The sequence below is a fragment of the Littorina saxatilis genome, linkage group LG11 (genome assembly GCF_037325665.1).
Source record: "Littorina saxatilis isolate snail1 linkage group LG11, US_GU_Lsax_2.0, whole genome shotgun sequence".
NCBI classification, from domain to species: Eukaryota; Metazoa; Mollusca; class Gastropoda; order Littorinimorpha; family Littorinidae; genus Littorina; species Littorina saxatilis.
The window spans coordinates 43,928,807-43,954,191 of record NC_090255.1 but is presented as its reverse complement, the minus strand read 5'-3'; the positions used below and the strand labels follow the sequence as shown (position 1 = coordinate 43,954,191).

General features: G+C 38.4%; 1 protein-coding gene and 1 long non-coding RNA gene across 2 annotated transcripts in view; one reads left to right on the top strand and one right to left on the bottom strand.

Moving 5' to 3' along the window:
* Nucleotides 1–25,385, top strand: part of LOC138980558 (uncharacterized) — a 401,185-nt gene that overhangs the window by 245,517 nt on the left and 130,283 nt on the right. The window lies entirely within an intron of this gene.
* The window catches only part of LOC138980552 (uncharacterized), a 58,765-nt gene that overhangs the window by 31,855 nt on the left and 1,525 nt on the right, over nt 1–25,385 (bottom strand). The window contains exons 3-6 of the mRNA XM_070353439.1: nt 19,071–19,287; nt 18,529–18,597; nt 18,206–18,362; nt 9,332–9,442 (exon numbers count right to left, since the gene is read on the bottom strand). Of these exons, the coding sequence (XP_070209540.1) occupies nt 9,332–9,442; nt 18,206–18,362; nt 18,529–18,597; nt 19,071–19,287 (554 nt within the window). The remainder of the gene's footprint in view (nt 1–9,331; nt 9,443–18,205; nt 18,363–18,528; nt 18,598–19,070; nt 19,288–25,385) is intronic.

Sequence of the window (25,385 nt, the reverse complement as noted above, 5' to 3'; positions counted from 1 at the left end):
AAAAAGACAACGAAAAACAAAGAAGAAGGGGGGGGGGTGGTCGCTTGGCAACAAAAAGGTTGCCAAGACGTGAAGCAATACTGTAATGGACTAGAATAAAACTCGGCATGATAGCCAGAAGAAAAAAATAAAAGAACAAAAAAACCGAGCAGAAGGAAAAGAATCTTTGAAAACACAGATATAGGAACATAACAACACTTGCATGGAGTGAGCTGAAAACAGATATAGGAACATAGAACACTTGCATGGAGTGAGCTGAAAACACAGATATAGGAACATAACAACACTTGCATGGAGTGAGCTGAAAACACAGATATAGGAACATAACAACACTTGCATGGAGTGAGCTGAAAAAAAAGTTATTGAAAGGAGTAAAAGAAGAAATGGAATAGAATGAGTCAAAGCAACTTTCTCTTGGGAGATGAAAGTAAGACGTAGAAAAAGGAAATCTTGAGAGACGGATTAAAGTAACCCAGAAGATATTCGTTAAAAGGGAACAGATTCGGACAGACATTCTTGCCAAAGAACATATAAAGTGTGAACACATTACAGAGAGAGAGAGAGAGAGAGAGAGAGAGAGAGAGAAAGAGAGAGAGAGAGAGAGAGAGAGAGAGAGAGAGAGAGAGAGAGAGAGAGAGAGAGAGAGAGAATTGAATTGAATTGAACTTTATTTTACAAGGATTAAGATTTAAGGCTACGCCTTTTCTTACAATCTGTCCTTGGGACGCATAGACGCACAATTATATAATTAAAAAATTAAAAAGTGGCGTAAGGCGAAAATACAACATTTAGTCAAGCTGTCGAACTCACAGAATGAAACTGAACGCACTGCAATTTTTCAGCAAGACCGTATACTCGTAGCATCGTCAGTCCACCGCTTGTGGCAAAGGCAGTGAAATTGACAAGAAGAGCGGGGTAATAGTTGCGCTGAGAAGGATAGCACGCTTTTCTGTACCTCTCTTCGTTTTAACTTTCTGAGCGTGTTTTTAATCCAAACATATCATATCTATATGTTTTTGGAATCAGGAAATGATGAAGAATAAGATGAAAGTGTTTTTTAAATTGATTTCCAAAATTTAATTTTGATCATAATTTTTATATTTTTAATTTTCAGAGCTTGTTTTTAATCCAAATATAACATATTTATATGTTTTTGGAATCAGGAAATGATGAAGAATAAGATGAACGTAAATTTGGATCGTTTTATAAATTTTTGTTTTTATTACAATTTTCCTATTTTTAATGACCAAAGTCATTAATTAATTTTTAAGCCACCAAGCTGAAATGCAATACCGAAGTCCGGCCTTCGTCGAAGATTGCTTAGCCAAAATTTCAATCAATTTGATTGAAAAATGAGGGTGTGACAGTGCCGCCTCAACTTTTACAAAAAGCCGGATATGACGTCATGAAAGACATTTATCGAAAAAATGAAAAAAACTGTCCGGGGATATCATTCCCAGGAACTCTCATGTCAAATTTCATAAAGATCGGTCCAGTAGTTTAGTCTGAATCGCTCTACACACACACACGCACACACACACAGACACACACACAGACACACACTCACTCACCCACACACACGCACACACGCGCACACACACACACACACACACACACACACACATACACCACGATCCTCGTCTCGATTCCCCCTCTATGTTAAAACATTTAGTCAAAACTTGACTAAATGTAAAAAGTTAACCAACAAAAGGAGCGGAAAACTTCAGCACGTGATAATAAAGATGACGATGATGATGATGATGACGATAATGATAATAATGATGATGATGATGAAGATGAGGCATGAAGAGCATACATATGTGGTTATTCATAAAATCAAATGCATACTATGCAGGTAATTATAAATACAAGCTGGTAGCAATCGAACATGTAGCAACAGTACAACAAAAATATGTTCAGAATATACAATGCACAGCATATCTTTCACGTAATACTAAGTGTGGTAAATCAAAAGGCGTTAAACTACTCAGACATTAAGTGGTTTTTAACACATTTTTAAAAACTTTTTAATATGACTTTAAGTGCTTAAAGGATGATGGAAGTGAATTCCAAACTGAAGTACCCGAAAAAGCAAGACTGGTCTTGTACAGGTCAATTAGTGGAATCGGTGGGATCAAGAGAGAGAGAGAGAGAGAGAGAGAGAGAGAGAGAGAGAGAGAGAGAGAGAGATCAAATCAAATCAAATCAAATCAAATCAAATTTTATTTTACGAGGGTTGTGCCATAAGCAATATATACGAGCTTCTTTTCAACCAGCCTTCGCCTAGATAGGGACTACTCTAATCTCATATAAATATATATATATATATATAAACGTACACCAATTACAAAAGATAAACATAAAAGTAACAAGTCGCGTAAGGCGAAAATACAATATTTAGTCAAGTAGCTGTCGAACTCACAGAATGAAACTGAACGCAATGTCATTTTACTCGTAGCATCGTCAGGCCACCGCTCATGGCAAAGGCAGTGAAATTGACAAGAAGAGCGGGGTAGTAGTTAAGTTGCGCTAAGAAGGATAGCACGCTTTTCTGTACCTCTCTTTGTTTTAACTTTCTGAGCGTGTTTTAATCCAAACATATCATATCTATATGTTTTTGGAATCAGGAACCGACAAGAAATAAAATGAAAGTGTTTTTAAATTGATTTGAAAAATTTAATTTTGATAATAATTTTTATATATTTAATTTTCAGAGCTTGTTTTTAATCCGAATATAACATATTTATATGTTTTTGGAATCAGCAAATGATGGAAAATAAGATAAACGTAAATTTGGATCGTTTTATAAATTTTTATTTTTTTTTTACAATTTTCAGATTTTTAATGACCAAAGTCATTAATTAATTTTTAAGCCACCAAGCTGAAATGCAATACCAAACCCCGGGCTTCGTCGAAGAATACTTGACCAAAATTTGAACCAATTTGGTTGAAAAATGAGGGCGTGACAGTGCCGCCTCAACTTTCACGAAAAGCCGGATATGACGTCATCAAAGACATTTATCAAAAAAATGAAAAAAACGTTCGGGGATTTCATACCCAGGAACTCTCATGTCAAACACACACACACACACACACACACACACACGCACGCACACACACACGCACGCACGCACATACACCACGACCCTCGTTTCGATTCCCCCTCGATGTTAAAATATTTAGTCAAATCTTGACTAAATATAAAAAGGCAGAAAAACTATTCACAGGACTATATACACGTTACAGGTTTTACACAAGAGAGAAAGAGAGAGACAAAGAGAGACAGAGACAGAAATCAAGAGAGAGACAGAGAGAGAGACAGAGAAAGAGAGAGGTGAATAAAAGGTTACACACTTATGACCGAAAGAACGAAAGACGCAACATTCAAAATAGAATGAAAACAATATAAGTACACGTGAAAACAATAAACTGGTCAAAAGTAACAACAAAAGAATGTAAATTTACTAAAGGCAAAATTAAAATTTAAGATACAAGAACAAATACATTTCAAACATAACTTACTGCTATATAATAAACAAAACAATGTTCATATACTTACTCAGGGCGAAATCGTAGAAACAATTTGTAGAATGTGAAGAGCACAGATGCAATCGAACGAGGCTCCTACAAGTGCGGATTTTCTGATGAAATCACTCGAACAAAACAAGCGAGACTATCTGGGAAAAGATATCTTGTCCTAAATCGTCCAAAGGATGCGTCTTATATGACTAAGTGCCAAAAGGTGCTCACAGAACAGAAGACGACTTTGTTTTACAATAAAAATGTTTCTAAAAACGTGTGTCTGCTGAAAATTGGTGTGTGTGTGGATGAATGTGCGAAGAGATAGTGGACATAATTTCGTGTGTCTGACTTGAACGGTTTTGAAGTTATCTTTGTTTAAAGTCAAAAATAACGCCAAAACCGGCCATCTGAAAAAGGACATCGTGATACCTCGTGTTTTGAATATGCCACAGAAAAATAACAAGAAGCACAAATGAATTGCATTTAGTTTGATTGAATGCCTGAAACATCGCTTTACAGACGAGACCAAACGTCAAATCTAAATCTCGAGAGAATTTTTTTTTTTCGATAACCGAATTTTAAGGTGTCGCACGCAAGATGTGTCGTCATCACGGCATACATTTTTCAATCGCAGATATTTACTAAATTTCTTTTTCAAAAACTCTGGAATTGATGTCGACACGTCAAGCGATAACGGTGTATCAAACTGCTGTCTTTCAAGTAATCCAGCAAAGACTGCAGAACTTTTGAACAGCATTTTTGAAAACGATTTGAAAATTTCGTCATATCTTGCGTGCGACAAAATGTTCGGTAATTAACGGTTATTTTCTTTTAAAAACAAAATTTACATGTACAAAGATCTACTTCATCTACGGAACCACGTGACACATTCTGTGTTCAAAATTTGTGAAGAAATCACGAACCACGAATGCGCTATCAAGTGTTGAAATTATGTCGTCAACATCTTTTCAGATCTTGCGTGCGACACCATCTTGCGTTCAACATAAAATGTCACTACCTTATCGAGTTTAATGGGTAAAACTAACTATTTGTTGTCTTAGTTTAATCTTCTTAATTAAAAGCGTAATAAAACCGAACTTCCAAGATGAATTTTAATTGAGATTAGCGAAAGAGCGGGCACGCAAGTTGACCTTAAAGTAAAAGAATGATAACACGAGCGTTTGTCGTGTTCTGCCGTGTGCTGACAAAACCGAGTAAGTCCACTGAAGCTAGTTCTGAGATAAACGACTTTTTCTGTTTTATTACATTTCTCAAAAGTGACGATTATCTTGATCAACCTACAGAGATAATAAGATAAATAGTATTATTGTACGTTTACAACCCGAGTTTGATAATGATCTGATGGATGGTTTTTGTTTTGTTGGGCATTTTGTGGACTTACTTGGTTTTGTCACTTTTTTCCATTATATCAGATCTAAAAAATTTGACAGATCTAAGCAAGTGGACTTACTTGGTTTTGTCAAAACATTTGGAAGAAAAAGTAGTGCTTTTTTTGAGGATGAAAGTCGCTTGTTCATTTCAATGCGTTATTCTCTCATGTGCCAGGAGAAACGTTCCGTATAACTCTCGCTTACTCTATTACACATGTCGTGTGCACATTAGAGCGTTTACTTCCCTTTGCTTATTTGATCTCTAAACAACGCTCTGGCTCATTTCGGTACGATTCTCACAGATACTTTCGAAGCGAACCTGTAACAATGTGTGCGTTTGTGTGTTTGTTCTGATTAAAACCAGTCTTGATCTAAGGACTATGTCCAGTCAAAAATAAAAGCTGGTTCTTGTGTATGACTGTGTACGTGAGTGTTAGTTTGAGTGCCTTGGAGAATGATGAGCATATCAGATTGCGGTGATTTGCTAAAATACATATTATTCACGTACAATTTTTTAAGCTACACAGCATGTTTTTTTGTTCCGGTAATGTTTTGTTGTTGTAAGTTTGGGTGGTACGGTTACTACTATAGTTACAGCCTTAAATCACATTATTTGAAATTCAAATCAAACACTATTTACCCGGGTTTGATGTCTTAAAAATCGTTTCTTGAAATTGTTATTACGAAATATTTCTGGACATTAAAATGCTAGCACAGGCACGAAAGTGATTTTATTGCAGGTGTCAATGTTTCCTGAATCTATTTATAGATGTGTTACGTTTGAATTGATATTAAGCAATTCAGGTGCCGTGTGGACATGGCACGGAAACATTCACTGTCCCGATTGACGGGTTTTAACAGCGAGGACGCAATTTTTGTGAAGGCGTTTTAGTTCTGCTTCTTCTTCTTCTTTTGCGTTCGTGGGCTGAAACTCCCACGTACACGTGTGCTTTTGCACGAGTGGATTTGTACGTGGATGACCGTTTTTACGAAACCATTTAGGCAGCCATACGCCGTTTTCGGTGAAAGCATGCTGGGTATTTTCGTGTTTCTATAACCCACCGAACTCTGCTTTGAACTGCACGATCTTTTCCGTGCGCACTTGGTCTTGTGCTTGCGTGTACACACGAAGGGTGATAAGGCACCAGCAGGCCTGCACGTAAGTTGACCTGGGATATCGGTAAAATCTTCACCTTAATTACCCGTCAGGTGCGGCGGGGATTCGAACCCACGACCTTCCGCTTTGGTAAGTCTTTTTTTTTTTCAAAATGATATTTTTTGTCCATCAAAAAGAAAAAATCAATGCGCATCTTGTGTCCTAATTTCTACTTTTTAGAGTGCTTAGATAAGCAGATATGAACAAGTAAGTCCACAACCAAAAACAACTTTTTAAGTGTGCATGAATGTTTTGACAAAACCAAGTAAGTCCAAGGGGTTCCCAATTTTCCTATAATGATAGTTTTAAAATTCTTGTCAGACGACCCATACAGAAAATACGTCATTTTAAGTTTAGAACTCACAAATGACGTCATTTAAAGTTTAGAACACACAAATGACCTCTTTCGATAAGGCGAGACATAATGACGTCACCTTATGACGTTTTATTTTAAACATTTTTCTTCTCTATCTATAATTCTCCTGACGATCCTTGTCTCTCTCTCTCTCTCTCCCTCCCTCTATCCCTCCCTATCTCTCTCTTTTCCTCCCTCCATCTCTCTTTCTATCCCTCCCTACCTCTCTCGCTATCTCTCTCCCTCTTACTCTCTTCCTCCCTCCCTAATTCCTCTTTTCCTTTATTTCTCTCTCTCCCTCCATCCCCCCCCCCCCCCTCGACCCTGATTTCTTTCCCCTCTCTCACTTTCTCCCTGTTTAGTCTCTCTCTCTCTCTCTCTCTCTCTCTCTCTCTCTCTCTCTCTCTCTCTCTCTCTCTCTCTCTCTCTCTCTCTCTCTCTCTCTCTCTCTCTCTCTCTCCATCTTGTGCAAATTCGTAATGTTAACGTTATTTTCACTGTTTTGTCATTTATCTTGACAACACTTCTTCTTTAGCAGCCATGCTTGCACCAAAACTAGCACCCCTACTAACAAGTAAAATGCCGCAAGAATATTCGGATTGACTTTGACGTCATACTGGCAAAAACATTGCATTCTGATTGGTTATAGCGTCATAAAGGTTCTTGTGATTGGTGGATGGACTTACTTGGTTTTACCAGCAAATTGACATGTAATTTTTTTTGAGAAATGTTTGAAGTTGTGGACTTACTTTTCTATATCTCCTTATCTATTTATTTTACAAAGTCAAAATTTACACACAGGCTGCTTCTTGATTTCTTAGTTTTGATGAACAAAAAGATATCATTTTTGGGAAAAAATGGACTTACTCGGTTTTGTCAGCACATGGCAGATGTACTTTAAACAGTTTTTAAGGTGTGGACTTACTTTTTTTATATCTCTTTATCTATTTATTTCACAAAGTCACAATTTACACATAAGGTGCGCCTTAATTTCTAAGCTTTGATGAACAAAAAATATCATTTTTGAAAAAAATGGACTTACTCGGTTTTGTCAGCACACGGCAGTGTTGTCTTGCGTGCAACACATTGTCCAAAAAGGAAAATGTATATTTTTCTCAGACGTTTTTTAAGTTAAAACCTTGAAACTTCACACACATTTGGGGTTTAATCGCCCCCATGCATGGTAAAAGTCTTGTTGACCCTTGTCAGATTTCAAGGTCACGGCTGGGTCACATGTGGTTCAGAAAACGGATGAAACATATTTTTTCAGAGATTTTTGAAGCTAGAACCTTCAAACTTCAAACAACGCTTTTGCTTAATGATTGTTCAACATGGAGAATTCAAGGTTGATCCTTGAGAAATGTGAAGGTCATAGCAGGGTCTCGCGTGGGTAAAACAAAAAGGAAATTGTATTGAACTTCAATTTATATAAAACCAAAGTCTGGTTGATCTGTTTTAAGATTTAAGGTCAAATCTGTTATTTAAGGTCAAATCAAATAGAAATTTGTTGATGCTTAAATCTTTGAAACTTCCAACAGGTTTGAGGTTTGACAACTTCTGGACTTTGAAATCTGGTATGGTTGATCCTGGTAATATTAATTAGTCAAAACATCAAGATCAACAATTATAAAATAAGCACTTTCACCAATGTCAAGTGAGCAATAGCAGCAAACGTGAGTCTTATAAAGATTATCACTTTTTGTGTGACCTCAACTTGACCCCTCTGAATGCTCTCAATCATGGAAATTGACCACACTTTGATTATAACCAAACAACATCAAAACTTTGGAATGTGTGAAGTTTCAAAGGTGTTGCTTAAAAGGCGTTCGTGAAAATGACAATTGTATGTGTCTGACTTCAATGCGACCCCGCTGCGACCTTGACGTTTGATTTTATCAACCAGACTTTCATCATGTGTGAATGACTTCAAACACTATAAAACTAGTTGAAGAAATTGACAATTTTTCAAAGTTTAAGCCAGATGGCACTGCTGTGACCTTGAAATTTGACAAACATTAACCAGGCGGTCACCTTTTTTTAGAAAATATCCTTAAAGGATCTTTAACCTTACTGTGACCTTGGAATTTGATGAGGTTTAATTTAACTTGCGTAGTGTGCCAAGTTTCAAGGCCCTAGCTTCAAAAACATATGAGAAAACCTCATTGAAAAATGTATATGTTTGACCTCAACGCGAACCTGCTGTGACCTTGACTTTTTCAACCAGACTTTAATCGTGTGTAAACATTATACACTAGAACTGTGTGTATTTTCAAAGCTCGTGCTATAAACGCGCTGAATAAATTGAAAATATTCCACATTTGGACCAGATGTGACCCCGCTGTGACCTTGAACTTTGACAAAGATTAACCAGCAGGTCACTTTTAATGAGGTTTTATAAAAATGCTGAAAGTATGTGAAGTATGTAAAGTCTAACTGATCTAGTATTAAAACATGTAAGACGTGACAACGACAATTTTCCAGTTTGCAAAGGAAATTTAACCTCGCTGTGACCTTGAAATTCAATGTTGTTTAATGTGATGTGCACCATACCTGGAGGTCATTATACTTTGGTTGTGTGCCAAGTTTCAAAGCCCTAGCTTTAAAAACGTGCGAGATAACCTTAATGCTATGACTCAGTGCCGTTTTGAATGATATAACGAACAAAATTATCGTTATTTGTAAAATCATTTGGGTAAATTTATCTTTTCTTTTCGTAATTGGGTTCCAGCATCTGTTGTCTTAACAAAAATCACAATATCAGTCATGTTTGTCAACTTTTATTTTTTAGCCCCTTTGTCCGCTTTTCGTGCGCACCTTTTGGCACTTAGTCATATACAGATTCCACCAACAATTAAAGAAATTGATGACACAAAAAGACATAATGGACTGATAAAGGCGGACACTTACGATAATTGACAAGCGATAATTGACAGGACTATGAAGTTCATTTGCGGTATCTCCAGATCATCATTAACTCGCGGTCCCTCCTTTGGTTCGCCAAGATCACAGCCTGGTAATCTATGTGGACAAATTACGTCATTTAGGATCCGGGTGATGAGTCTTGATGAATGACACTCTGTGTCAGAATGACAACAATTATCCACATGTTTTTCTTTTCCCGTGGGAGTCGGGCGAAGGGGGTGGGGGGTGGAGCAGAGAGTTTTGGGGGGTGTTGGGACAGGGGGTGGGGGGGGGGGGGGGGGGAGAGTAGAACATCTGTTCAGGTTTGATTCATAACTTTTGGTGAGAGATAGCTTGATCGTCAAATAAGGGCATAGGAAAGCATCTGTTACTGTTTGACTTGACTTTCTCTGAGAGCTAGTTTGAAAATCTACGAGTGCAATCTTTAAATGGATTTTCGATTTCATGTAGTATTAGTGCTACTATTGATCACAACGGCACTGTGTGTGTTTGTTACAATTCACTCATTTGTTATATTTAGTCAAGTTTTGACTAAATATTTTAACATCGAGGGGGAATCGAAACGAGGGTCGTGGTGTATGTGCGTGTGTGTGTGCGTGCGTGTGTGCGTGTCTGTGTGTGTGTAGAGCGATTCAGACTAAACTACTTGACCGATCTTTATGAAATTTGACATGAGAGTTCCTGGGTATGAAATCCCCGAATACTTTTTTCATTTTTTTGATAAATGTCTTTGATGACGTCATATCCGGCTTTTCGTGAAAGTTGAGGCGGCACTGTCACGCCCTCATTTTTCAACCAAATTGGTTGAAATTTTGGTCAAGTAATCTTCGACGAAGCCCGGGATTCGGTATTGTATTTCAGCTTGGTGGCTTAAAAATTAATTAATGACTTTGGTCATTAAAAATCTGAAAATTGTAAAAAAAAAAAAAATTTTTATAAAACGATCCAAATTTACGTTTATCTTATTCTCCATTATTTGCTGTTTCCAAAAACATATAAATATGTTATATTCGGATTAAAAACAAGCTCTGAAAATTAAATATATAAAAATTATTATCAAAATTAAATTGTCCAAATCAATTTAAAAACACTTTTATCTTATTCCTTGTCGGTTCCTGATTCCAAAAACATATAGATATGATATGTTTGGATTAAAAACACGCTCAGAAAGTAAAAACAAAGAGAGGTACAGAAAAGCGTGCTATCCTTCTTAGCGCAACTACTACCCCGCTCTTCTTGTCAATTTCACTGCCTTTGCCATGAGCGGTGGACTGACGATGCTACGAGTATACGGTCTTGCTGAAAACTTACATTGCGTTCACTTTCATTCTGTGAGTTCCACAGCTACTTGACTAAATATTGTATTTTCGCCTTACGCGACTTGTTATACTTACTCCTGTTAAGTCCAAATGTCCGAACAGAGCTTTTACCAAAACGGAATGCTCAAACGAGGTTAAATGAATGCCCCCAAATATATATACAGAAAGCAAAATATGTATACAGTGGTCGCCGCTTAATAAAGCCACTTCTGGACCGACGAAAAATTGCTTTAATAAGCGGCGGATTTATTAACCGGCGGTCCAGGAATACGTCATTTTCGAAAGAAAAAAAAATCTTCTCTTTTGTTTACGTCACTCAGTCACTTTCTTTCGTCATTTACACTTGTTTGAATCTAAACAAAACTTCACGAAGGATGTTGAACTTTTGTTTTAAATATGTACATGTACGGGTACTTTGATCACTTCGGTACATCAATAATTTCACTGTCACCGTCACGAACCATTACTCGTCAGAGAAGAACGATTTTATGAGTGTTTGTTTGTTGGTCGTCTTCCACAAGATAATGTGAGTTTTAGTCTCAAACTACGTGATTTCTCTGAGAAAACTGGCTTTAATAAGCGGCGGGTTGGTTTTATTAACCGGCTTTTTCTAATACATAAGATATAGTGATAAATCCGGACCGTCTGAAATCGGCTTTTATAAGCGGCTGGCTCTATTAACCGCGGTTTTATTAAGCGGCGTCCACTGTATTCTAAAATAGTCAATGACACTTTGTTTTGAATTCACGGAAACAACTAAACTTGTTGTCGGAGTATACTCAGTGCCTACAAGTTTCCAGATGAATCCGTGAATGTCCATTACTTTTCTCGAAAATACAGGATAATCTTTGTCCATGCAATGTTTCTATGTATGTAATGTAATGTAATGTAATTTATTGTCCCAGGAATGTTATTTGTTCTAACCGTGAGTGCCCTTCGATGTGCGGTTAGAGTTTTGTTGTTGCTTTGTGATGTTAAGCCCATGTTGACAGCTTGTCCGCGGAGACAGAAACGTGATTTTTGTTGTTGCTTTGTGATGTTAAGCCCATGTTGACAGCTTGTCCGCGGAGACAGAAACGTGATTTTTGTTGTTGCTTTGTGATGTTAAGCCCGTGTTGACAGCTTGTCCGCGGAGACAGAAACGTGATTTTTGTTGTTGCTTTGTGATGTTAAGCCCGTGTTGACAGCTTGTCCGCGGAGACAGAAACGTGATTTTTGTTGTTGCTTTGTGATGTTAAGCCCGTGTTGACAGCTTGTCCGCGGAGACAGAAACGTGATTTTTGTTGTTGCTTTGTGATGTTAAGCCCGTGTTGACAGCTTGTCCGCGGAGACAGAAACGTGATTTTTGTTGTTGCTTTGTGATGTTAAGCCCGTGTTGACAGCTTGTCCGCGGAGACAGAAACGTGATTTTTGTTGTTGCTTTGTGATGTTAAGCCCGTGTTGACAGCTTGTCCGCGGAGACAGAAACGTGATTTTTGTTGTTGCTTTGTGATGTTAAGCCCATGTTGACAGCTTGTCCGCGGAGACAGAAACGTGATTTTTGTTGTTGCTTTGTGATGTTAAGCCCGTGTTGACAGCTTGTCCGCGGAGACAGAAACGTGATTTTTGTTTTACTGTTTTTATTTCCCTTCATTTGGATAACGATTGTCGTAAAAAGAGAAACGCTCCCACATGTACCAAAGTTTCAATGCATTTCTGTCTGTCTCTGTCCGTCCCTGCATGTATCTCTTCTCAGCTCTTCTCTCCCCCTCCCTCTCCCTCTCCCTCTCCCTCTCCCTCTTTCTCTATGTCTCTGTTTCTCTCTCTGCCTGTCTTTGTATCTCTTTCTTCCTATCTCTCCCCAGTTATTTTCTCCCTCTCCCTCTCCGTCTCCCTCTCCCTCTCCCTCTCCCTCTCCTTCTTTCTCTATGACTCTGTTTCTCTCTCTGCCTGTCCCTGTATCTCTTTTTCCGTATCTCTTCCCATATCTTCTCTCCCTTTCTCTCTTTCTTTCTCTCTGACTCTGTTTCTCTCTCTGTCTGTCTCTGTATCTCTTTCTTCCTATTTCTCCCCAGTTATTTTCTCCCTCTCTCTCCTTCTTTCTCCCTTTCTCTGTCTCACTATCTCTGTATTTCTCTCCGTTCTTCTCTCTCTCTCTCTCTCAATTTGAATTGCCCTCCCCCTCTCTCTCCTTCTTCCTCCCTTTCTCTGTCTCACTATCTCTGTATTTCTCTCCGTTCTTCTTTCTCTCTAACTTTGAATTGCCCTTCCCCTCTTTCTCTTTAACTCCCCTGTTCTTTCCGAATCCACCCTCTTTCTTTCACACTCCCTCTCTCTCAATCTCACTCCCCCTCTCTGTCTCTGTCTCTGTGTCTGCCTGGCTGTGAGTCTGTCTCCCTCACTCTCTCTCTCTCTCTCTCTCTCTCTCTCTCTCTCTGTCTGTATGTCTGTCTTTCTGTCTTTTTCTATTTCTTTCTGTCTCTACCCCCCTCCCCCGCCCTCTCTCTCTCTCTCTCTCTCTCTCTCTCTCTCTCTCTCTCTCTCTCTCCCTCCCTCCCTCTTTACCCCCCCCCAGCCCTCTCTCTCTCTCTCTCTCTCTCTCTCTCTCTCTCTCTCTCTCTCTCTCTCTCTCTTCATGGTTGTTGTCGTTGTTGTTGTGTTTTTGTGTTGTTTCTGTTTTTTGTTTTTCCCCCATTCCCCTTGGTTTGTATATGGGTCTGTGGCCTTTGTACAATAAACCGTTCTGAGTTCTGATTTCTCTCTCTCTCTCTCTCTCTCTCTCTCTCTCTCTCTCTCTCTCTCTCTCTCTCTCTCTCTCTCTCTCTCTCTCTCTCTCTCTCTCTCTCTCTCTCTCTCTCTCTCTCTCTCTCTCTCTCTCCAAACATATACATATAATTTCTCTCTTTCTTTCTCTCGTATCGTACGTATTGCTTTTTGAGAACATTAAATGTGATTAGCGTCTTAAATGTCACCCTCATGTCCACCCAATTTCAACGTCCTGTTTCTTTTACTGTTGCCAGCGCACTTTTGGGCTTGTCATTGGAATCATTCTCTCAGGGAAAATAAAAGCACATTGCCTGGTGCCCAAGAGACGGCAAAGAGATTTACTCGCATCAAGAAAGGAGTAATTACTTCTTTTCCCGATTTGTGTACTTGTTGTGTGAGGTTTGCTGATGGCCAATGCTTCGTGACGGAACCTGTATCACCATCCACAACCAGATAGACTGCTAACCGGAAACTGTACAGTTAATGCACAGTTAATGTACAGTTAATTTAAGTTAATGTACAGTTAATGTACAGTTAATGCACAGTTAATGTACAGTTATTGCACAGTCAATGAAAAGTTATTGCACAGTCAATGTAAAGTTAATGTACAGTTAATGCACAGTTAATGTACAGTTAATGTACAGTCAATGTACAGTTAATGCACAGTCAATGTACAGTTATTGCACAGTCAATGTACAGTTAATGCACAGTTAATGTACAGTTAATGTACAGGTAATGTACAGGTAATGTACAGTTAATGCACAATTAATGTACAGTTAATGTACAGTTACAGTTATTGCACAGTCAATGTACAGTTAATGTACAGTTCATGCACAGTTAATGTACAGTTAATGTACAGTTAATGTACAGTTAATGCACAGTTAATGTACAGTTAATGTACAGTTATTGCACAGTTAATGTACAGTCAATGCACAGTTAATGTACAGTCAATGTACAGTCAATGTACAGTCAATGCACAGTTAATGTACAGTCAATGTACAGTCAATGCACAGTTAATGTACAGTCAATGTACAGTCAATGTACAGTTAATGTACAGTTAATGTACAGTCAATGTACAGTCAATGTACAGTCAATGCACAGTTAATGTACAGTCAATGCACAGTTAATGCACAGTTAATGTACAGTTAATGTACAGTCAATGTACAGTCAATGCACAGTTAATGTACGGTCAATGCACAGTTAATGCACAGTTAATGTACAGTTAATGTACAGTCAATGCACAGTTAATGTACAGTTAATGTATAGTCAATGCACAGTTAATGTACAGTTAATGTACAGTCAATGTACAGTTAATGCACAGTTAATGTACAGTTAATGTACAGTTAATGCACAGTTAATGCACAGTTAATGTACAGTTAGGGGAGACCGGGGCTAGTCCGCCCCCGGGGCACATCCGTCTTTGTCTGTTTATTCTTACGTTTGCCACCTTTTAGTCTTTCACACCATGTGAGAATGGTGTCCCTACTTCCCGCCATATCCTGCAGAAGTTCAGAGGTTGTGCGCCCATATATCGTGAGTACAGATCACAAAAAGTGTTTTTCTTCATTTTTGTAACATGAATGCATAGCAGTTGACTTAGGTTTTGATGCATTACCTCTGAGAACAAATACTTAGTCTTGGTGTCGAGTGAAAGTGCGTTAATTAAGGTCGAGATCTGACGAAAGTTTTGCTTCTTCCTTCCCATGTTGTGCTCGCTATCTGGCACTAGAGTTGCCTGCCCGTGCGGGGGCAAGTCCGCCTATTTGTCATGGGGCAAGTTCGCCATGAAGAATGTGCAGGTGTGGGAAACAGTCCAGTTTACATCTGCCATAACTGTGACTCTGATGGTGACTCCATCTATTCTCGATGGTAAAGATTGCAGATTCATGTCTAAAAAAGACTGACGCCGATTTGTGTTACATTCTTTCGACATTCTTTTGTATTTTGTCATTGGCATTTTTGAACCTAAATATTGAAGGGAATTAAAAAAGCTTTCCCACTGATCGGGTGCTTGTTTGACTGACTGTGTGTGCGTGCGTGCGTGTGTGTATAAAGCTTGCCCACTACTAGTCTTGTACCTACTATGGGATGAGAGAGGCGGACTTGCCCCACCCTGTAGGCGGACTTACCCCGACTTGGGGCAAGTTCGCCTACGTTAGGGTAGGTCTACTTAAAGCAGTATGTACAACAAATGTTCATGCGCACATAAAAACTGTCTGCACATTGATATCAGCTACACATTTGTCTTGATGTAAAATAAAAAATCAGTCTTCTAGTTCATCAAACTCGCCAGTTATGCTACCAAAAGCATAAAAGTAGGCGGACTAGCCCCGGTCTCCCCTAATGTACAGTCAATGCACAGTTAATGCACAGTTAATGTACAGTTAATGTACAGTTAATGCACAGTTAATGCACAGTTAATGTACAGTTAATGTACAGTCAATGCACAGTTAATGTACAGTAAATGTACAGTTAATGCACAGTTAATGTACAGTCAATGTACAGATAATGCACAAGACACGCTAAACACCAACAAACCTCTAAGATCCTAGTGTTACCAACAGTCCATTAATATGAGTTAATCACAGTATAATATTAGTCGCTGTTCCTCCGTTCAGTCACGATCATCCGCCCACGTGACTTTAAGGGAACGAATTACTCTTATTACACGGTCGCCACATCATTGATCAACTTTCACGGTCGCCACATCATTGATCAACTTACACGGTCGCCATATCATTGATCAATTTACACGGTCGCCACATCATTGATCAACTTTCACGGTCGCCACATCATTGATCAACTTACACGATCGCCATATCATTGATCAATTTACACGGTCGCCACATCATTGATCAACTTACAGTCTTGTGACATGGTGCAGCTTAGAGACAATTCCCACTTCTATTTCCATCGATTGGAAACAAAAGGATTCCCTTTTCTCGTCCGTGATATAAACGATAGCGTACATTATTCATCTGTACGGATATGTAGAGGTTACATGCCGAGTCTCAGTGATTATCAAAAATAATGGTCGAAGTTAGCGGATCATGAAAAATGCGAGCTTTAGCGAGCTTTTTCATGACCGCGAACTGAGACCATTATTTTTTATAATCACTGAGACGAGGTGTGTAACCTCTTTATTCCTCCTTTCTTCAGTTATTCAAAGAAAAGAGGAGTTTTTTTGCGAAAGTTTGATCGAATCCTATTCTCTCAACCAGTCAACCTGCGCAGGCGATCGATTAATGCGCGGTTGTATAGTTCCGTGCAAATCATTCCATTCTGTTAACACTTCTTGTCAGTTTTCCTATTTTGGGCTAAAATCAAGTACACAGATATGCTGTTATTCTGCTGTGGCAGCAAAGGCAGATATTGTGTGTTCTGTATATGTTTTGGTATCGTTTAGGATAATGTTTTTTCGTCAAATGGGACTAGCAGACGAACTTTTGCACCCGTGTTCCAACGTTAAAAACTGTATGAAGTTCAGTTTTCTGGGGAAAATAGTGTATGAAACCCCTTTATGTTGTTTAAATTGATGAGATGTGTGCATTTGGTTGCGTGTGATCTGTTTATTAAATGAAATATTGTTGAAAACTGACCGTCGGATTGCAGTCTGTTGTCGAAGGAACTGAGTGAAAAGAAGGGGAACTACTCTTGTCGCTAGACAAAGTATGAGTTACTTGCCTTGGGAAATTGCTTGTGATGAACGGCTTGAGCACGGCAGATGAGATTCAGAAAACAACCGAACTCATGGATTTTATATGGAGATTCATGTGTTCAGGCCTGTAGTTGTTAATTTAAATGTGGTATGTTTGTATTGTTTGCTCCAGAGATGTATACTTCGTACATTAGAGCGTTCGGAACTTTTCAGTCGCAAAAAGTAGTACCGAAACAGAACAACCTCTCAACCCATTGCACTATCGAGGATTCAGGCTGTTGCTGGGTCGTTATTTGTTTGGTTGCTGGGTCATTATCGAAAAATAACTACCCCTACAAGTTTACAGAGGTAAAGAAGCAGAGGGGGAATAAATGACATTATTAGACGTACGAGGTGCTGCATTTCTTGAGCTTTAGAAGACTACAAATGTGCACTAATGTGAAGAGAATGCCTGGCAATACGGAACATAGTCCTCAACGGAGACGCACAAACGATGTTTTTGTCTCGCTTTTTTTACGTAGCCGGAGCTCTAACCAATCATTAATTGTGTGTGTGTGTGTGTGTGTGTGTGTGTGCGTGTGTGTGTGTGTATGTGTGTGCGTGTGTGTGTGCGTGTATGTGTACCCACGTTTCCACAGGTTTGGTTGCCTAAATCACCATAAGGCAATCATCCACACGTGGATGGCAACCTAAACTCTGGATGGCAACCTAATTGTGTGGATGGTCGCTTCATTTAACACCGTTAAATTGACTTTTTTGACGGAAAGAATGTCATAACAATGTTCAAAATGACATTCTTTCCGTCCTCTATAGGCGACGAAATAGGTCAAATTTTGTGCATTTTTTAGTGCAAAATTCTTCGATGCCGGAGCGAGTACTGCACCCAGTGCTGTTGTAGTGCAAGTGCACTAGAAAGGCACTACACCCAGTGCCGCCTCTTAGGTAACCATCCACACTTTAGGTATGTGTGTGTGTGTATGTGTGTATGTGTGTGTGTGTGTGTATGTGTGTGTGTGAGTGTACGTGTGTGTGTGTGTGTGTGCGTGTGTGTGTGTATGTGCGTGTGTGTGTGTGTGTTTGTGTGTGTGTGTGCGTGCGTGAGTGTGTGTGTGTAGGTATGTGTGTGTGTAAGCTTACTCTGTGCCATTCCTCAGTGAAATATCAGACGAGTGGAAATCCACCCGATGAAAGCCGTACAGGTACCACGTGCAGTTGAGTCCCGCAGGGTAGATGTGCGGGTAGTTTGGGCTCACAATGTGCCCATCGTCAGCGGCGTGGATTTTATATCCGCAACCTAAGCAACAGAAATAATTTGAGTTGACTCAAATGTGTACAACATCAGAACATATTGAAGGTGAACAGACAAAAAACACTCACATGTGGTACGGATAATTAACTTAGCTTGAAAAGCATTTCAAGAACAATTTTGTTTTTCTTCAACTTGAAAACTTTTTACTTACCTTCCAGTGTGACCTCTGCATTTCCAATCTGCTCAGGGGAAAACGGTATATCGTCCAGACTTGCCAGATCTGCCCAAACAAAAAATTAACTATACATTACTCATATCACTATTTGAAATGAATGTGAACGTGCGATCGTTCTTCAACGCAGTTAAATGTACTCTGCTAAGTCCGAATCTAAAAGTTATGAAAATAACAAAATGAAAATAAAAATAAAAACGAAAATGAAAATGAAACCAAGAGATGAATGAGAAGACCAACAGGCAGACAATGCCAGTCATGAGGTATATATTTGTAACAGAACAATTAGCCAACCAAGACAACAGGCAGACAATGCCAGTCATGAGGTATATATTTGTAACAGAACAATTAGCCAACCAAGACTCCCATATGCGTTTTTGTTGTTGACCTCGGAAATAGGAAAGAGTGTCTTTTTCTGCCTCGATGATTTATTAATTTGGGGTCTTCACTGCTATCTAATATGAATGGAAAATTGAAGACTCGTAAGTCGTACAGGTAAAGGGAGATAACAATTGACTTGCCTGGACCTGGACTGTCTTGGTTACTCCCACGACTCCGTTTGCTCTGGGCGTTGTTGTGAAGGTTCACCACGTTCTGTAGACTCCTTTTTTCCAACTTGTTGTTGCTCGCAAGGTATTGATGGCCGTCGGGGTTCAGGCGATAGTCACCGTAGTGGTAACGGGGACTTTCCCTTGAGTGTAGAGTCCTGTGTTGTTGGTCCTCATTTCTGCCTTCCGTCTATTACAGGGGAAAGCATAGTCTTATGAACATAATCCCCACCCACAACAACAACATCAACAGCAACAACAACAATAACACCAACAACATCAACAACAACAACAACAACAGCAACCAAAACAACATCAACAACAACAGCAATAACAACAACAACAACAACAAAAATAACAGCAACAACAACAACAATAACAACATCAACAACAACAACAACAACAAAAGCAGCAACAACGATAGCAACAACAAAAACTGTTAACAAAACAACAACAATAAAACAACCGTGTTCGCTTATAAACTCTTACTTCTCTTGTTTCCTCTGGTACTATAACGAACACAAATACAAGAATGATACGCTATTGAAAATGTTTAATTTAAACACAACAAAACGTTCATGAGTAATTTGTTACACTTGCCTTCATATATAGTGGCCATTGGTCTGATGTACTCGTGAACAGCTTGTTTTGATTAAATTCAAACTTTCCAATAGCAAAACATTCTTGTTGTTGATTGTTGATTTTTGAACATTAGCAGTCTATTTCTTTTTAATGTATGGTTCGGTGTATTGTAACTTCTCTCATCAGGTGTCTGTAGTCAGACATTAAATGAAAAGTTGGTGATTAAGGAGGACTGTTGTCACCACTATAGATGTCTTAATTATTGGTGTACGGTTTGAGTGCATTGCTACAGCCAAAACTGTACTTACATAATTTAAGGTATTTATACAACTGTTGCAATTTTACAGAGAGTTACTGCGGTAAATAACAGAATTCTTACTGTCAGAAATTGAGCAAATTCTATTTTTATCATAGTTCTTTTGTAAGTTTGCATTTCAATTAATGATGTTACCTAACTGCACTATTTTTTTCTGTTCTGACTCCGGCCCTACCGTCGCGATATAACCTTCGTGGTTGAAAACGACGTTAAACACCAAATATAGATATGGATAGACTCCGGCCCTAATAGCTTTTTTTCATAGTATTCGTCATTTTCGTCAACATGAATATTGTATCTGCTTTAAATAAACACTTAGCTATTATGCTGACATTCCTTTTTTTACATTTAGTCAAGTTATGACTAAATGTTTTAACATCGAGGGGGGAATCGAGACGAGGGTCGTGGTGTATGTGTGTGTGTGTGTGTGTGTGTGTATGTGTGTGTGTGTGTGCGTGCGTGCGTGTAGAGCGATTCAGACCAAACTACTGGACCGATCTTTATGAAATTTGACATAAGAAATCCTGGGTATGATATCCCCATAAGGTTTTTTCATTTTTTGGATAAATGTCTTTGATGACTTCATATCCGGCTTTTCGTGAAAGTTGAGGCGGCACTGTCACGCCCTCATTTTTCAACCAAATTGGTTGAAATTTTGGTCAAGTAATCTTCGACGAAGCCCGGACTTCGGTATTGCATTTCAGCGTGGTGGCTTAAAAATTAATTAATGACTTTGGTCATTAAAAATCTGAAAATTGTAAAAATAATATTTTTTTTATAAAACGATCCAAATTTACGTTCATCTTATTTTCCATCATTTACTGATTCCAAAAACATATAAATATGTTATATTTGGATTAACAACAAGCTCTGAAAATTAAATATATAAAACTTATTATTATCATTAAATTTTCGAAATCAATTTAAAAGCACATTCATCTTATTCCTTGTCGGTTCCTGATTCCAAAAACATATAGATATGATATGTTTGGATTAAAAACACGCTCAGAAAGTTAAAACGAAGAGAGGTACAGAAAAGCGTGCTATCGTTCTCAGCGCAACTACTACCCCGCTCTTCTTGTCAATGTCACTGCCTTTGCCGTGAGCGGTGGACTGACGATGCTACGAGTATACGGTCTTGCTGCGTTGCATTGCGTTCAGTTTCATTCTGTGAGTTCGACAGCTACTTGACTAAATGTTGTATTTTCGCCTTACGCGACTTGTTTTCTTTTTTTTGTGATCTCAGTTGCATACAGGCTGCTTCAATCCTTTCTTTTTTTGCCTCTTTTTTTTTTTTTTTTTTTTTGCGGGAAGCATCCTTCTTCATTGATCTTTTTTATTTTTTTATTTTTCTGCTTTTTATAGTAACGTTTCTACTTTAAATATACCTATATCATTACCAATACTATTTCTAAACGTATTTTAAACAACTTTTCTGTATAACAATTCCTCTCAAAAATGCATACAATATCCAGAGGGGAACCATATCTATAAATACCAATACACATTTTGGCTATCACAATCAAATAATTCACATAACTTACTAGTGCCTTGGAACTTTGTGAATTTTCAAACATGCCAAAAAAAACTTCCTTTACGGTAATTTTTAATAATCATATTATAATTACAATTGACTTTATCCTCAACGCATTTCCAAATGGACATAATTTTCGGTCAAAATTTATTTTTAAAAATGTACAATATAATCAATTTTGTTCTCACAATAAGTACAATAAATACTCGAGGAAATACTTATTTTATACAATAAAATATTTGTGGGGTAAATATTGTGCAATATTTTCCATTGTAACATTCGCAATCTTGTTTCAGTGGTTACTTTGTTTACCATTAACCACTGCTCTTTTCCCGGCCTGAAATCAAATTTATTTTCCCAAAATTTAACTATAACCGGCTCCACATATTTTTCCTTTATAATTAATTTGCGAAATTGACAAGACTTACTCAGATTCTTTAAACCGTTAAATCCACATACATTTCCATTTGCAGAGCGTAGAGCTGCTGCTTAACTGCTGTACAGATGACCCTATATTCAAAGAATCTTGTAGGCTTACATCCAACCTTCTACTGCATAACATTAAAGGACAACAACTCATTATTAACAGATACATCCTTTACTCGACAAACGCCTGCTTTAATCCAATTGCTAAAAAACAGCGTTTGACCGCAATACATTATATCACTGCTGTTCTATAAACACGTATCACTTAACAACATTTCTTCACCTAGTGCTCTCTGAATCATGTCCTTATTTTTCAACCAACAAATTAATACTTGTTTCCAAAATACATTTTTAATTAATCCCAATCCTTTAAAATTGTTTACAGTGGTGTTAGAATGGAAACAACACAACCTTTCACCAAGATTCGAAAACATATGTATTGGTATCTGTTCCAATCTTTCCTGCTTTTCGTTCAATAAATTTGCAGCCTAGGACAACAAACAAGAGGACTGCATATCAATTACATCAATCATTTTAAACCCCCATCAGGAAACTCTTGACACATCACTTTTCTTTTAACTTTCTCAAATGCCTTAGTGTTTGGAAATCGTTTTTTTTTCCAAATAAATCTGTAAAACAAAGTATTTATCTCAGTCAATATCTTTTGGGGTAATACCAGTGCTTGCAACGGATAAATAATCTGCGATAACAAAAGAGATTTCACTATGCATATTTTCCTTATTATACTACAATTTCGTTTAAACCATTTCACAATGTTGCGTCGTATATTTTCAATACGGCTTGTCCAGTTTTCTTCAATCTCAGAGACCGATGATGAGCTACTGAAATATATTCCCAAAATCTTTACTTTTGTAGTCCACCTTAACCCACACTCATGTTCATAACCACATTTATTACTGTCTAAGGCCATGATTTCAGTTTTTTGTCTATTCATTGCCAAACCAGAGAATTTGGAAAAAATAGGTAACAAGGGTTAATGCGTTTTTTTAACTCATCCATATCGTTCAAAAATAGGGTCACATCATCAGCATACAATAATATCTTAAACAAACATATTATAGTTATCATTAGTCTCTTTTGGCAGAAACAGACCCTTAATTGAACCATCATTTCGAATTTTCAAGGCAAACATTTCTAATGCAAGAATGAAGGCCATCGGTGAAAACGAACAGCCCTGTCTGATACCGGCGTTCAATTCAATACATTCCGATAACCAGCCCATAGAATTGATACAACTCTCCGATTTATACAATAAAATCTCTACCCATCTTACAAAGACGGCACCAAAATTAAATCGTTTAAATGCATACACAATAAACTCTTTGGAAATCGTGTCAAATGCAGCTTTATAGTCAAGCGCTACAAGGAACCCAGGTTTATTATATTCGTTTACATACGAAACTAAATCGTCTATTTGCCTGATCGCTAAGCTAATGGTTCGACCCTTCAAAAAACCGTACTGATCTTCACCAATAATATTTAAAATAACTTTAGATGGGCGAACTGAAAGAGTCTTTGCCAATATTTTATAATCAGTGTTAAATAGTGAAATTGGCCGCCAATTATTAAGGTCGTCCCTCGGTAACTGTTTACCCTTATGAATTAATATCATTATTGCCTGTTTTTGTGTGACGGTTAATTCTCCCTTTAAGAAAGATGCATGAAAGGAATTCAATACCATGTATTTTATTTTACACCAGAAGAACTTCATAAAGGAGGTTGTAATACCATCACATCCAGGGGAGGAAGAGGTTTTTTTGGTTTTTTTAAGGATGTCGATAATTCTGTTAAAGTGATTGGACTATCAATTCCTGTCTTCCGCTGTTGTGTTAATTGTCGAACTTCAACACCATCCAAAAACTGTTCAACCAAATGTTCATCAAACTCAATATTGTTTTCGAATCTCCTTCTAAACAAAACTGTACTTGTTCAGTCAAAATATCATCCTGATTTGTTATCACCTGACCATCTTTAGCAAGACGATCCATAATTTTCGCGTTTGAGTGTGTCTTTTCCATATTGAGAAAACACAGTGTATTGTTTTCTCCTTCTTCAATAAATTTAATTCGAGACCTAGTTTGGGCTCCCTTATCTTCCTGTATTGAATACATTTCCAATTCTACTTTTACTTTATCTTTTTCCATCAACAATTTGTTATTATCTTGATCTAAAACAAGGGATTTATCAATCCTATTCAAATTTTCCAACAATTCCACATGTCTGTTAAACTTACATCTATTTTTTTCCTTACTGCACCGAATACATAATTTTCTTATTTTAATCTTACTCATGTCCCATTTAACGTGATCCTCCATTATTTCATCTTGTATCTCAAATTCTTCCAACATCAAATTCAATTCATCAACAAAGACATGATCCTTAAACAAACTATCATGAAATTTCCAATATGATGGACCACGCTGAAATGAACATAATTTATATGTTATGTTAACCGACCAATGGTCGGATTGTGCAACGGAACATATACTATACTGTTCAAAAAAAGAAACGCATAGTTGCTACTTGCCAAATTTGTTTTATTTTTCGAAAAAATTAACAGAAAATCCAATATTTAGATTATTTGTTTGAAATTTGGTATGGACACAGTTGAATGCACACACAGTTCATTTGCATCTTCAAATCAATCAGTCAATCAATACGATTGGGTGCCGAGGCTGTCAAGTCAGTAGGGGGTGTGACTGCCTTGAGCAGCAACAACTGCCCGGCACCTTCTGGGCATGGACTGGATCAGATGCCGGATATCTTGCTGTGGGATGGTGTCCCACTCCTCCTGAAGTGCCTGCAATAGATCGCGGTGATTTGCCGGCGCTTCTTCTCGCCTGCGCACACGTCTGTCCAATTCATCCCAGAGGTGTTCTATCGGGTTCATGTCTGGCGACATGGATGGCCAGGGAAGCACCTGGACATGGTGGTCGGTGAGGAACTGGGTGGTGAGTCGTGCTGTGTGCGGGCGAGCGTTGTCCTGCTGGAATATGGCATCCTGGTCAGCCAGAAGAGGAAGGGCGTGTGGGCGCAGAATTTCCTCCACGTATCGCTGGGCAGTTATGCGCCCTTGGACGTGCACCAGGGTGCTCCTTCCAGCGGTATTGATCGCCCCCCACACCATGACGCCTCCACCACCATGAACGGGTGCCTCATCCACACAGTTGGGCGCGTAACGTTCGTTTACTCTCCGGTAGACCCTCCTCCGACCATCATGTCGCTGGAGCAGGAAGTAGGACTCGTCGCTGAACCACACGTGTCTCCAGTGATTCCGGACGGTCCAGCGAAGGTGCTGGTTGCCCCACTGCACTCGGTTCTGGCGATGGCGGCGGGTGAGGACAGCTCCTCTGTGAGGTCTGCGAGCTCTCAAACCAGCTTCATGCAGGCGGTTCCGCACGGTCTGGTC